Source organism: Marmota monax, unplaced genomic scaffold, assembly GCF_021218885.2.
Source record: "Marmota monax isolate L192 unplaced genomic scaffold, Marmota_monax_Labrador192_F-V1.1 WCK01_AAM20220418_F8-fsc00020, whole genome shotgun sequence".
Classification (NCBI taxonomy): domain Eukaryota; kingdom Metazoa; phylum Chordata; class Mammalia; order Rodentia; family Sciuridae; genus Marmota; species Marmota monax.
In genome coordinates this window covers 14,835,435-14,849,308 of record NW_026692912.1, presented here as the reverse complement: position 1 = coordinate 14,849,308, position 13,874 = coordinate 14,835,435, and the positions used below count along the sequence as shown (strand labels likewise).

Genomic DNA, 13,874 nt, shown 5'->3' with positions numbered 1-13,874 from the left:
GGACGTGACTGTGATCTTGATGGAAGCTGAGCTTCTCATCTGTTAAAGATGTAGTTCTGAGGCAGGGGGCTGGCCTGCATGGTTTGTCAAGATTCTCTGAAGCCAGGGGAGGGGTGATCCTTTCTAGAAGGGGGAGGACAGCTTTCTGGATTAGGTCAGGATTCCACCCCCCCCCCCAGGGCCATCTGCCCAAAGAAGTGTTGGGAGGAACCCAAGGAGGGCAGGTTGAGGAAATCCTCCACTGGTTGTCATCTGCGCTCTGAGCCTTGTCCTTGGGTGGGAGCTCTTGTAAGGTGTCAACAATGCCAACTTCTTATCTAGAAAGAGACTAACCTACAGCGTGAAGAAGGGGATTAGTCCCAGGGAGGGACTTCCTTATGCAAGGGACTATAGCTGGGGAGGGAGGCTTGTGGCCACAGAGCGAATTCTCCAGCATGGCTGTTGTGCACTTTGTCCCAGACTGGGTGGGACAGAGCTAGATCTCAAGATGGCTTGCTGTGTGTTGCTTAGAGAGAGTCATGATGATTTCATTTCTCCAGCCTGGACTGGCCTCGGTGGGGACACAGCCTATGGGCACAGACTCTTCTGACTGCAGTGGTTTGTCAAGTCAGCTGCCACTATCATTTCAGCTAGACCCCTGAGTCTGCAGCTAGCTCTTACGGTCATGGAAGACTTCTTTTTCTCTTTCTACGGCCTCTTCCAGGACTGATGTGATCACAATGTATTTTTTTTTTTTTTTTACAAAAACGTATATATGAGAGGATGACAACAGTGGGTTAGTTGAATATCAGGGGCTAACAATTCTTGAGCACTTTGAGATGCAGCATGTCCTTGAGGACTATCTAATTCTTGTAATGAGGGGTATTATATATAGCACCTACCCTCCAAATGCTATCATTCCCTTTTGACAGATGTAGAAGTGGAGGCACAGAGAAGTTAAGTTGCCTAGGATCGCACAGCATAAGGGGCAGAGCCAGAAACACAGTCGGGCAGCCAGGCCTCAAGAGTCTGTCCTTAGTATCAGCGTGTTTTACAGCACCTCAGTCACCCTGAGAGGTGGGGACTGTGATGATTCCCATTTCAGAGCAGGAAACCAACCAAATTGCTTTATCACTTGTAAGCATCAGCAAGCATGTCTTCTGTGACCACCTAAACATATTTAGGATGAAACAAACAATGACAACTTTCAAGCTTCATTTCTATATGTTTTTTGCCAAGAACACTTAACCCTCACCCTGCCACAGAGGCAAGCAGGGTGGAAATCTTGACCTTCCTGTTTCCCAGCAGGAAGTGGTCTGGGATGCAAAGCCAGGGCTCCCAGCACAGGGCTGCGGCTTCCTCCACCCAGTGCTGAGGTCCCGGGATTCTCTGTCTTGGGAGGTGGAAGATGGACAAGGGCTGAACGTGGGCTGCCCTCAGACACATCTGTGTGCTGCCAGGACTGGAGTGATGAGATTCCTTATTCCGTTCGTGGCTGGGCAGCCCTGGATTTGGATTGGCAGAGCACCTATGGTCCCCTGCCTCTGAGTTGAGGAATGACCCTGATCGTGTGCTCCTTTGTTTTGAGAGCTAGAGGAGGAGAGTGGGTCAGGGGAGGAGGAAGGCTGCTGGGTCTGAATCCTCCAGGAACTGCAGGGTCACATCCTGCCCTGCTGGTCTGAAGTGCTGTGGCTTAACCAGCCTGGAGCCTTATCCTTCAGTCCCCTGGAGGCCCCCAGGAAGGAAGAACAGCACTGTGTCACCAGGGAGACACCCCAGCCTCTCAGAGCCTCATCTGTGAAAGTGGCGAAGGGCCCTCTCTACTGAAAGGTCACTCGCAGGGTCCATGCAAAGTTCAAAGACCACGCCACACACTGGAATCTCACGCAAGAGATTTATTGTCTGAAGCATGAAGCAAACCCACAAGGCTGTGGCTCCCAGGAGAGCAGCCGCCTGTCGGCCCTCACAGAGCTGCTTTATAGCCCCAAGAGGAATTCCATAAGCTGCTTAGGAGTTGTGTCATAAGCTGGGGTGGGGCTGATCCTTTAGCAGGCCCATGCTCTTGTGGGAAGTTAAGCAGCACTGCCTCAGAATTGAAACCTGGGAGCCTCTAGATAAAATGGCAAATCTGATGCCAATATTCCTCCTTTTTGTTTTTATAGATACTGGGGCTGGGGGCGATGGTCTTTCTTCTGTAGCTTCTTCCTGTTGGTTAGGGGCGAAGAATCTCATTCCTGTAAAGGGGGTCACGGAGGGTTTTAGGTAGGGGCAGAGTCTCTGGAGTTGGAGGAGTTGACCACGAGTTGTATGTCTCCGTCTTGGGCGTCAGGGGCTGGTAGTCTTTGTAGTGGCCTCCTCTGACCTAGAAGAGTCTTCTTTAGGAATCAGCGGGGAGCTTTGGAGGGTTGAAAGTCAAGGTTTTGGAAATGTACAAAGACAGAGGTCCTGTGGGGGTTGCCGTATAGTGAGATGGTGTGAACAGTTTGAGATGGGAATTGTGAATCCAGTGTGGAATGCCCTCGAGTTTGGCTGCAGAGGGGGTAGTTAAGATTACCCTGAATGTCCCTTCCATTTTGAGGTTAGTGAAGGAGGGAAGTGTGGTGGGGAAAGAAGAGGACTAGAGAGAAGAGAACTCCCGGAGTCAGAGAAGCATGAGGCCTTAGGATTGGGCAGCAGTTGATCAGCATGGGCTCAGAGTAAATTTCTGAGACAGTGTGAGAGGGGTCATTAGACGAGGCGGGGAGGCGGGGGTTGGTGAGCTAAAGCAGGAGGAGCATGGGGCGACTGTACATTAGCTCGAAGTGGGAAATGTTTAGGGGTTTTCTTGGTAGGGCCCTAACCCTAAGTAGGGTCAGTCTAAATTTAAGTTTAAGCCAGTCTAAATGTAATTCTAGTGATAGTTTAGCCAAGGTTGATTTTAGGGTTCGATTGGTTCCTTCCACCTTTCCAGACGACTGAGGATGGTAGGGAATGTGAAAAGGCCAAGGAATATTTAGGGCCTTTGAAATGATTTGGGATATTTGGACGTAAACTCCGGGCCATGGTCAGTCTGCAGTGACCAAGGCAACCCAAAGCAGGAATGATTTCTTCTGTCAAGTTGTCAGCTACCATTTGGGCCCTTTTATTTGTAGTCGGGAAGGCCTCTGTCCAGCCGGGGAAGGTATCTACCAGGACCAGGAGATATTTAAATCTCTTGACTGTGGGCATATGGGTGAAGTCCATCTGCCAATCAGATGCGGGCAAATGGCCCTGGGCTTGATGGACGGGAAGGCAGGGGGGCGAAGGTTCGAGTTGGGATTAGACCTTTGGCAGATGTCGCAAGAGACAGAGAGGGTCTTTAGGAATTTTGAGTCCTGGGGGAGAGGGGAATATAGAACTCCATGTATTCTCACAGGGCAGAGGTTGGGGTGAAAGAGGTTATGTAGGTAAGTTAGTGGTGGTTGGGGTTTGGGTCTGAGGTGAGGAAGACAGCGTCCTGACGGGGGCCTCTGCCTGTCTTGCTGCCTCATCAGCTTTGTGGTTTCCCTTGGAAACGGGAGAAGTGTCGGTTTGATGGGATCTGCAGTGAGGTCCTCCAGTTGCAGTGGGGAGGTGGGAGGCCTCCAGCAGGGGCACGATGTAGGAAGCATTAACCAGTGAGGTCCCCGTGGTGGTGAGGAGTCCCCTCTCCTCCTCCCGTCTGGCTGAGTGTGACAAGAGAATGTGGAAAGCATATGTGGCGTTGGTATAAACGTTAAGGGTGTAGCCCTGAGCTAGGGTGAAGGCCCTGGTGAGAGCGATAAGTTCCACCTGTTGGTTGGAGGCGTTGCCGGGTAGAGGCTTGGCCTCAATGATTTCATTAAGGATACTACAGCGTATCCAGCCCTGCGGGTGCCCTGGCAAAGAAAAGAGCTTCCATCAGTAAACACTGTGCCAGTGGCCTGTGGCAGAGGCCTCCCTCGAATGTGGGTAGGGTGAGGTAGAAGCTCTTCTAGGGTCTACACAGGAGTGGAACAGAGGATGGGAGTGTTTTGAGGGAGAAGGGAGAAGACTGGCCAGATTAATCGGTGGACAGGGTTGAAAAGTCAGTGTAGAATCCTCTACAAGGGCAACTTTATGGGAAAGAATCCTGGAGGGAGGAAGAGTTTGAAGGCCTTTGAGTTCACAGAGGTGATATGGAGAGTGGACTGTGATAGGAGAACCAAAGGTTAGTGTTTTTTTTTGTTTTTTTTTTTAGAATTTTAATATTTTTTTTTCCGGCGGACACAACATCTTTGTTTGTATGTGGTGCTGAGGATCGAACCTGGGCCGCACGCACACCAGGAGAGCGCGCTACCGCTTGAGCCACACCCCCAGCCCCAAAGGTTAGTGTTTTTGATTCTTGTACAAGGAGAGCCTTTGAAGCTAAAGTTCTCAAGCAGGTGGCCCAACCTTTAATGGTTATATCTAGTTTCTAGACCTGACAAACAGCCCATTTCCTAGGGCCTCTTCCTGAAACAGATGTTTATTCTTTTGGCAGGAGCTGGAATGCGCTACCTTCCCTTCTTCTGAGCCCTGCCTCCTTCTGCAGGACCGAGCTCAACAGAACTTTGTTGTTTTGCCTTTTGCTCTGGAAGGAAAGAAGCAGACAATGAGGTATGTGAAATGTTGAAATGATTTGCTTCTGCCAGGCCTGGGTCACTGCGAACTGCGAGCAGGCTGCCGCGTGGACCCACCTGGGGAAGGATCTATTCCCCTAGCCTCTGCCTGGTCCCTGCAGTAGTTTTGGAAGGGAACCAAGTCCCTTTCTCCCCAGGATTGGATCTGGAAGCAGTAGTTGGTGGGATGCTGGCTCAGGGTCTTTCGCTGTAAGTTCTACTTTATTTTGCTTCCTTTGGCAGGATCTCGTAGGGCTGTGGCTGGCAGTGGCTGTGGCCTGGACTTTTCTCTGACGGATCCAAGGTGACAATGCAGAGGCAGGGTGTGAGTCTTGGGATCTTGGGGGTGGGATTTGTGGGTGGACGTGGAGCCCCCTCAGGATGGGGCAGCACCTCCCTCTTGCTTTGGTTCCCTTTGGAAAAATCCTCGCACAGTGATTTCTGGGCCAGGCAGCAAGTAAAAGCTGCTGCTGGATCCAGGCTTTAGATTTCCTGAAGGGGATTCAAGAAAAGGCACTACAAGATGTAACTGAGGGAACAGGTTGTTCTGTTTGTGATGGCTGCATGAGGGTTAGCCATGTATTTAGTCTGAGCCCTGTCTCTCATTTTCCTGTGTCTGTGTTTACTCTGACCCTTATAATGAAAAACAGACCTGAAAACAGGCTTCCCTGCACTTTTCCCCCACGATCGCACCAGGCTTCCTTCAGCGGGGAGGGTTTCCCTGTACCACAGTTTGGAGTGGTTTCAGGATGATATAGCCCTGTCCCTTCCCTCCCCACCCCAGGTACGGTCCTAGGGCTGAGAGGGGCCTGCAGGCAGAGGGTCCGCCTTTAAAATCCACAACTTCTGGGTGTGCCTAGTGATCTCAGGCTAGCTACTCCCTTTCCCTAAAGCTCAGTCTGCTCAGCCAAAAGAAAGCCACCATAGTGAGGAATAAACAAGATGATGTGTATGAGGATGCCCCACACCTGATACCCAGGAGCTGAGACAGTCAGGTTCCCCAGGTGGTTCAAGGAAAAGCTGGATCTACAGAGAGTCCAGCTGGTGTTTGGCTAGCTTTGGGTCATCTGCTAAGTAGTAATCATAAGAGGCAAGAAGAGAGGGTGCCCCAGGCAGATATGAATGGCGACTCTGTGGCTAAGCCCCCATGATATGGGCGCACCTTTAGAGATTAAAAGAGGGCACAGAGGCTGGCTCCCTGAATTGAACCCCAGCTTCACCACTTTATGCTATATGACCCTGGACAAGTTATTTAACTTTTCTGAGCTTCCGTTTCACATCTGTAAAATATGCTGGAAAGAGTTGAGCCCAGGGCCCGGCCTGGCCTGGCTCAGTCGAGAAAGCTCCAGGCATTGCAGGGCTTGCACTGATTCCATTTGGGGGCCTCCTTAAGGAAAGAAATGCACAGTGGCAAATACAGTATTAGGTATGGGAGTGAATATTGAGACTATGAGAAGGGATATCACAACAAATGACAAAAGGGACAAATTCCCCAAGTATGACAAAAACCCAGAAAATAACACAATAATAAAATGCTGGAAAAATGAGACAAAGTTGGCTCCTCCTTCTTGGCTGCTGGGTGCACCTGTCGTATTTGGCTGCATACTCTCTACCTCTTATTGTTGTGGGGCAGGTCGCTCAGAAAACATATCAAGTCCCAGTTTTGTCCAAATTGAAGAGTCCTTATTTAGCTGGCCAGCCGGTGGCAGCTCCCCACAGGACCCATAACTGTCTCTGCAAGGAACAGCCCTAAGCCTGAGAATTTTAGGATATTTAAAGGCAAAAACCACATCTGGGTTGACGTAGCTGCAAGCAAACAGGTACAGAAGCTGGATTGGGCAGTTAGCGAGACAATGCAATGGGTACACTGGTATTTCCCACGGGACTTTCCAGCTTGGCATAGCAGCAAGCAAGCAGAGGGAAGGGGGTCAAAATGACCCTAATTCAGTACAAGTTAGAGAATGGTTACTAACGTCTAGACAATCAATCTCTGACAAGGTGCATCACCCAAGAAAAATGGAAACCAAAGAGAACAATTTTCATTGTATAAGAATTGCTGTTTTGTGTTGCCAAGCATGCTATGCCAAGTATGCTAGGTAACTATTAATGGGTTCAGGGATGTGGCTTTCCCACAGGAGAAGCATTTCTTACATGATATGGAGTCTCAGGGTAAAATGGAGTCTGTTTGGTCATTGCCCATATAGCCTGGCCCATAACATTCATTATCTTGATGTGGATTTCCTAGTGTCATCTTCAATAGAAGACTGAACACAAGATAAATCAATGTTGCCTCTAGTATAGCTCATCTGTGGTTATTTTTTCTTCTTTTTTTTAAAAATTCTTTTTTTATATATATTTATTTTTTTAGTTTTTGGCGGACACAACATCTTTGTTTGTATGTGGTGCTGAGGATCGAACCCGGGCTGCACACATGCCAGGCGAGCGTGCTACCGCTTGAGCCACATCCCCAGCCCAGTTATTTTTTTTTCATCACAGAGTTTAGAAGAGTTTCTTTCAGCTTCACGGTTTGTTATTGGTGATGCTATATCTGTAAAGCTTTAGGTAGTTTCTCACTCAGGTGGCTCCAGCCAGGTCTCCAGAGAACTCAACCCTTTGATCCTCTCTGGGCACAGTAAGCAGCTGGACCTCCTGGATGGGGCAGGCATGCGGTGGCTGTGGGGCCAGGACCACAGCACCCCTGAGCAGGGAAGGCAGCACGCATAGTGCAGTTCCTTGTCCTTGGGACCCAAGGGGAGGATCCTGGGCAGATTGTTCCTAGGACCCAGGTGGGTATACAAGCTGGGTCAGCCCTTCATGTCTGCCTACAGAGGCAAAGGCCACCAGACCTAGGCAGTGATTCTTCCAGGCAGGGTCAGCACCCTCTGCCTCTAGGAAGCATTTGGGACTTCCCTACCCCCACCCCAATAGAAATCAGGCCAGGTCTTGCAAGGGGACACATGCAGCGAGGGATCCCATGCCCAAGCTTCATCAGCTCCTGATTAGCCACTTCTGCAACCTGTACACATTGGTTGAGGAATCCTATTATTTATTCACCGCATCAAGGAATTCACATGGGCACTGCAGCAAGATGTTCTTTATGTGGCCGAGTGACCTATTCTTTTGAAAAAATGAGGCTTCCTTTCCTGCAGCTAATTTCTTGTTGGGTCCTGAGTCAATCAGGAAAGCCTGTGAGGGAAGTTTAGGTCCAAAGACTTGTTTCATAGACAAGGAGACTGAGGCACTAGGCTAACCAACAAGTCTCCTGTGAGAAGCAGTCCTAGCTTCCTCCCCAGCCCCACATTAGCACAAGTACCTGGCAAAGAGGAGGAGCCATGCAGCTGGCCAGGTTGCACCCTTCCCTGAGGGCCAGCAGAGCTGACTTTATCACAATACACAGTGGCTGCTGGTGCCCTCTGCTGCTCTGGAGGACCAAGGATGCTGTCCTAGGCAAACCCACAGCTCTGCGTGCAGGGCTCAAGTCTTTTCCCTTAAAAAGCATCATTATTGGGGGCGGGGGGGGATAAGAGAGGACAATAGGCAGAGTGGTTGCAATCAGAATGTCAGAATGCACATATGAAATTGTCATAATGAAACCCATTATTTTGTACAATTAATATGCACTAATAATTATATATAATAATACAGAAGCACCATCATTATTACAGCTTCCTTTTGTGGAATTTTCTGACTGCTGGACATGATGTGCTTCATAGTCATGGTCTACTTCTGTCCTTTTCAGAACTCTCTCTGAGGAGGGTGTTTGCATCTGCATTTTGCATATTAGACAAAGGTTCAGAGAGTGAAAGTGGCTTGTTCAAAGATTCTGCTGATGTAGGTCTTAGACTTAGAGCTAACTTTTACCTAGAATGCTGGATCTAAACACCCTCATTTATAATGGATGGCATGGGGGACCAAAAAATGGAATCTCAGGCTGGGGCTGGGGCTGGAACTCAGTGGAGAGCTTGCCTCGCATGTGCAATGCCAAGTTCTATCCCCAGCACCACCAAACAACAGCAACAAAACAAAAAGGAATGGAGTCTTGTCCAGGGTCATCAACATCCAGGGACAACTTACTGTTTCATTTCCTTTGCTACACTTGTCACCACCTGACACTCTACCCTGTTGAGTCCCAGGAATGGAGGAAGCTCCATGGTGGTCTTTACTCACAGGTCTCCAGGTCCAAGAACCACCTGGTGCACAGTAGCTCAGTTCCGTGTCGGTTGTTGGATCCATGGGGCAGCAGAACTGAAGCTCCTCGGGTTCTCCTTACTCATTTGTTCACAAGAACTCAGAATGTACCTGCCTGGGTCCATTCCAAAAGCCCCAAATGCTTGAAACACAAAGCAGTGGTAACCCCTCAGGGATGAGAGAGGTTCCAGGACACAGTAGAGGGATCATGGGCAGAGAAGAGAACCTGGGCTGGTTGGGCTACAGCAAAGTGAAGGTTTGGTTTCCTCTGCCACCATTTTCACCCTGTTGACTCCTATACTCAGAGATAATGGTGTTTTCAGACCTCTGAGTGCAGGACTATTTAGCTGAGAGTTTTCCCTGTCTACTGGGATTCTTCCAGAGAGGAAGTCTGTTTGGAAGGAATACTTGCACTTCACCCTGTCAGGGTGGACCTGTGAGGTTCTCTGAAGGAGTGTGTGCTGTTCTGAGTGAGACAGGAAGGAGGTGGAGAGGAGAGAGTTAATGTAGGGACCACATGGAAAGGTCTGTCTGACCCTTCAGGGAAATATCAGCAGAAAAGGAGGAGGGGAACACAGAGCAGCGGAGGTGGTAAAATGCTGGCTTTATAGTGAGACTCTGCCTTACAAAATGCCCCACATCTTTAGCTTGATCTGCACACGTTCTAGGATGTGAGTGGTTCTATTTGGAAGCCAAGTACAGGAACCGAGTTCTGGGTGGCTAAGTCCTGGGAGTGGTCTGAGAGCAGCCCCTGTGGGGCTACAGAATGGATTTAGAGAGAAACATGAGTGTTAAGTCAGAGTTCTGAGGTGGCAGGAGGTCCCACAGGTTGTGCACCCAGGGCTGGCCGAGTTCACCAGCAGTCGGGCCAGAGGACGTCAGAGCTCCACTCTCCCACTTAAAACAGGGTATTGGTACTGAGCAGCTCTTAATTCTGAGGACTGCCCTTCACAAGAATTTAGAAACAAATTGATGTTTTTTCCCCATTAGGTGACAGTCCACCATCAGTCTTCAGAATTACACAGTTTTGAAAATTCTGAGAGACAAACATAGAAGAAGGACTTTTTGACCACACTGGCTATCCAATGCCTTGTTTTGTTCACAGAGAAAAAATGTTTAAAAAGTCATGGTGGCTGCCCTGCCAACCCTTCTTTTCCTGGAGACTTGGGTTCCAGATTTCAGGAAGCATGTCGATACCCATTTCTAGTGCTTTGCTACAGGATACAAAATTGGCTCATTCAGACAGCTTTCAATTATAAATCTCGTACCAGAATAAAGGTTGGCCTTAGCAAAAGAGTAAGTAGATTTGAGCCATCTATGAGGGCCAGAAAGAAATGGGTTGCCTCTGATGCTTATTCCTGAAATGAAAACAGGTATCAACACCTGCACATTTGGGGCCGGGATTAGGGAGTGTGCCCGAGTTGGGTTCTGACATGAGCATCAATGTTCTGCACCAGGAGAGTTTTCATGTGGCTTTGTTTAATGCTCTTTCCAGTCGGGAGACAATTTGCATTTGATCCTCAGCAGGTGGGGTTGGTAAAGCTGGCCACTCAGCCAGGGGCACTCTTGCCTCTCAGCACGCCTGCATTCTTGTAGCAGAGCCTGGGGCTTGATCAGGGAAAAAGTTAGTCCCACTTCCGAAAGGCTTTTAATCAGGCTGAGACTCAGAACAGATGGGAAAGCTTTTCCAGTCTCTTATTTGCACTTCATTGTATAGTATGCTCTTATTCTGGAATACTCGCTCCTTTTCCTTCAAATACACTTTGAGCATTTGTTAATACCAGGCATTGTGCTGCTGTCTCACTTAATCCTCCCAACAGCCTGTTTTATGAGCACAAGTATAAGAACTAGCTTTTTTTTTTTTTTTAAAGCATTTATCCTATGCCAAGGCACAGTGCTGAGCATTTTGTAGGCATTATCTGTCATGATAATCACTATTGTATCCCCATTTTAAAGACAAGGAATCAATTTAATGTGGTCTGGTAGAGATCCACAATCCCTTATCAGAAACCCTAGGGTAGACATGTTGGAATTCAGAAGTCTTTGGATGTGAGTTATAAATTGTCTATTATGTAGCATCTCTAGTACAGCAACACCACATAATACATCAATAGTTATGCATACAAATGTTTAAACAGTTTCATTCAGTGGGATAAAGATTGTAAATGTCCTCATATTGATTGGAGCCTTAATACCAATTAGATTATAAAAAGGTGTTTGCTTTTCAGAGTGGTTGGTAGTTGTGGATGAAGGCCTGAGGAGATATACAGTTACTTGTGTCAAAGTTGAGATTCAAACCCCTATGTACTGCCTCAGATAGAGATCTACGGGCTCCCAAATTCAGGACTCTTTCAGCACTCGATGCTAGTACTATTGAGGCCGACTTAGGTTAGGAGGGGGCTGCATTCCATGCGGCCTGCTGCAGTTTTGACCTTGCTGTGGGCTGTGAGCTGTCTGTGCCAGCTCGCATGATACCTGGAGGAAAAAAGCCCCAGGCTGAGGTTTACATGTGGCCCAGCAGACTCATCTTTTCAGGGTGTCAGGGTGCCACCCATCTCAGTGGTACTGAAAGCTGGAAGTTGTGTCATGGCACTGAATTTAGCCTTGGCTTTTCTCTTTCCAACACAGCTCTTTGTTTAATCCAAGTAGAATAATGTAGTTGAAAGCCCCGTTCCTCCCTTTTCAAAGTGGATTTGATGATAAAAGTGATGTGAGAAAGACCTGAGAGAAAGATGAGGTGATGAAATTTAAGAACTCTCTTAGAAAAGAATTGGAAAATAACCTGGAAATTGGAAAATAACCCCAAAGTGGCCGATCTCAGTGCAAATCTCATTTCATTCACTCACTGATCACTTATTGAGGTCCTCCTGATCTAGGTGGCACTGTGGGAATCCAGGATTCGACCAGGTTCTTGCCCTCCAGAAGCTCCCAGACTGACAGCCACAGACAGGAGACAGAGCCATGTGAGGATACAGCCATGTGTGCCTCTTCCATACAGCACAGCAGAGTGACCAGGCAGCCAGGGAGAAAAGGGGCTGGGCTAGGAGTCAGGGTGGGAGTAAGAGTGGCTTCACAGAGCTATGATACTTGGTGCATTGGCTGGCCACTGTCTCCCCTTAGCCTCCAGATGGCCACACTCCTGATTTCCCTCTGACCCCCTGGGCCTTTCCTTTGCATTTCCTCCCTCAATTGTTGGCATTGTCAGGCTCCAGGCCTGGGCCACCTTCTCCTGCTTCTCTCTTTACCCTCCTTCCCTAGGTTTCCTCATTCATTTCCTTAACATCACACACCTTCCACACCTGAGTACCTCCTCCCCTGGCACGTCAGCCCACAGGTCGGCTGAACTCCCAACTTGAATATACCCACTTGCACTTGTCGAAATTAACACATTCAAGTGGAAACTCGGGACTCTTATCCCCTAAACCAGTTCCTTCCCTAACCTGCCCTACAGCTTTAGGAAATGTTGCAATTGTCCACCCAGCTGCTCAAGCAGAATCCTTGCTTCTCTCCCCTCCCTCAGCCCTGATACCTAAATTACCAGCCAATTCCTGCCAGCTCTTTCTCCAAACTGTGCTTAAACTGATATATAAGAACATAAAAATTGTGCATATTAATTGGTTACCAAGTAATGTGCTAAGACATGTATACATTGCATAATGTTAATCATTGGGTAAATATATCTCCTCAAATGTTTACTTTTTTAATGGTGAAAACTTTCAAAGTCCTTCTAGTTTCTTGAAATATATAGTATCTCATTGTTATCTGTAGTCACAATTGTACACCCGAGCTGCTGCTTTTTTTTCTTCTTCTAGTACTGGAAATTAAATCCAGGGACTTTACCACTGAGCCACATCCCCAACCCTTTTAAAATTTTTTTTATTTTGAAACAGAGTCTCACCACATTGCTTAGGGCCTCGCTAAGTAGCTGACCTCAGACTTGCCATCCTCCTGCCTCAGTCTACAGAGTCGCTGGACTGCACCTGGCTTCACCAGAGCTTCTTGCTCCTGTCTGACTATAACTTAGTACCCACTGACCAGCCTCTCCTCAGCCCCTCCCCCACTTTCCCAGGCTCTGATAACCACCATTCTATAGTCAATTTTACAAGATCCACTTACAATATTTTCAGATTCTACATGAATGAGATCCTGTCGGGCACGTCTTTCTGTGCCTGGCTCCAAAGTACATTGTGGTTGAATCTCCCTCTGCTCATTTCTCTGCCTCCTTTTTAGCCCAGGGCATCATTCTGTGTTCTTTTACTCCATTGTCAGGTATGTACCCCAAAGGAGACAGAGAACAGGCTCAGGAAAAAGCAAAATGTGCTATACTCATAGGACCTAGGCAAAGAGACATGGCACACCATGCATGGACACCAGGGTGGGCAGGAGGGAACAAGGGAACAAGGGAAAACAAGAGGCCAGAGCCCTTATTGGGGTTTCTGTGGAAAGGCAGTGGAGGGCAGGGGGAACAGCTCAGGACTGGTTAGTCGCAATAACTTTGGCAGGCTCTAAGTTATGGGGGGGGTCTCTAATAGTCTGGTCCTTGGCCCTGGGATGATGAAGGCCTATTCATATTGCTACCTGGCATTGCTCTAGATTGGCTAGTGTGTGTGTGTGTTAGTCAGTTTTTTATTGTTGTGACCAAAATACCCCACAAGAACAACTTAGAGGAGGAAAGATTTATTTTGGCTCACGGTTTCAGAGGACTAAGTCTATGGTCAACTGGCTCCAAGACAGAAACTTCATGGTAAAAGGGTGTGGCAGAGGAAATCGGCTGAACTCATGGCAGCTGGAAAACAGAGAGAGAGAGAGAGCAAGAGAGGCTAGAGGCCTCCAGTGACCAGCTTCCTTCAAATAGGTCCCAATTCCCAGTGGTCCATGCAGCTATCAATGGATCATTAATCCACAGATGAGGTCAGAGCCTCATGACCCAATCATTGCCTGAAGGCCCCACCTCTGCACCTTGCTGCATTGGGGACCATGAGTTTCTGGGGACATTCCAGACCCGAACCATAACCATCTGTATATCCAAGGCATGTTCCCTCCTGGCCCTTGCTCTCCCTAAGAACTGGAGAGCCCTGGGAAGGGTAGTCT

The 13,874-nt window shown here is 48.3% G+C and overlaps 1 protein-coding gene across 10 annotated transcripts in view; it reads left to right on the top strand.

Moving 5' to 3' along the window:
* Ggta1 (glycoprotein alpha-galactosyltransferase 1 (inactive)) overlaps positions 1 to 13,874 on the top strand; it is a 62,652-nt gene that overhangs the window by 28,058 nt on the left and 20,720 nt on the right. For 4 of the 10 annotated variants that reach the window (XM_058581681.1, XM_058581676.1, XM_058581677.1 and 1 more), the window contains exons 2-4: positions 4,196 to 4,322; positions 4,478 to 4,593; positions 4,839 to 4,920. In XM_058581681.1, the coding sequence (XP_058437664.1) occupies positions 4,906 to 4,920 (15 nt within the window). In that variant the 5' untranslated portion in view covers positions 4,196 to 4,322; positions 4,478 to 4,593; positions 4,839 to 4,905. The remainder of the gene's footprint in view (positions 1 to 4,195; positions 4,323 to 4,477; positions 4,594 to 4,838; positions 4,921 to 13,874) is intronic. The other 6 variants (XM_058581683.1, XM_058581679.1, XM_058581684.1 and 3 more) reach the window with 4 other exon arrangements.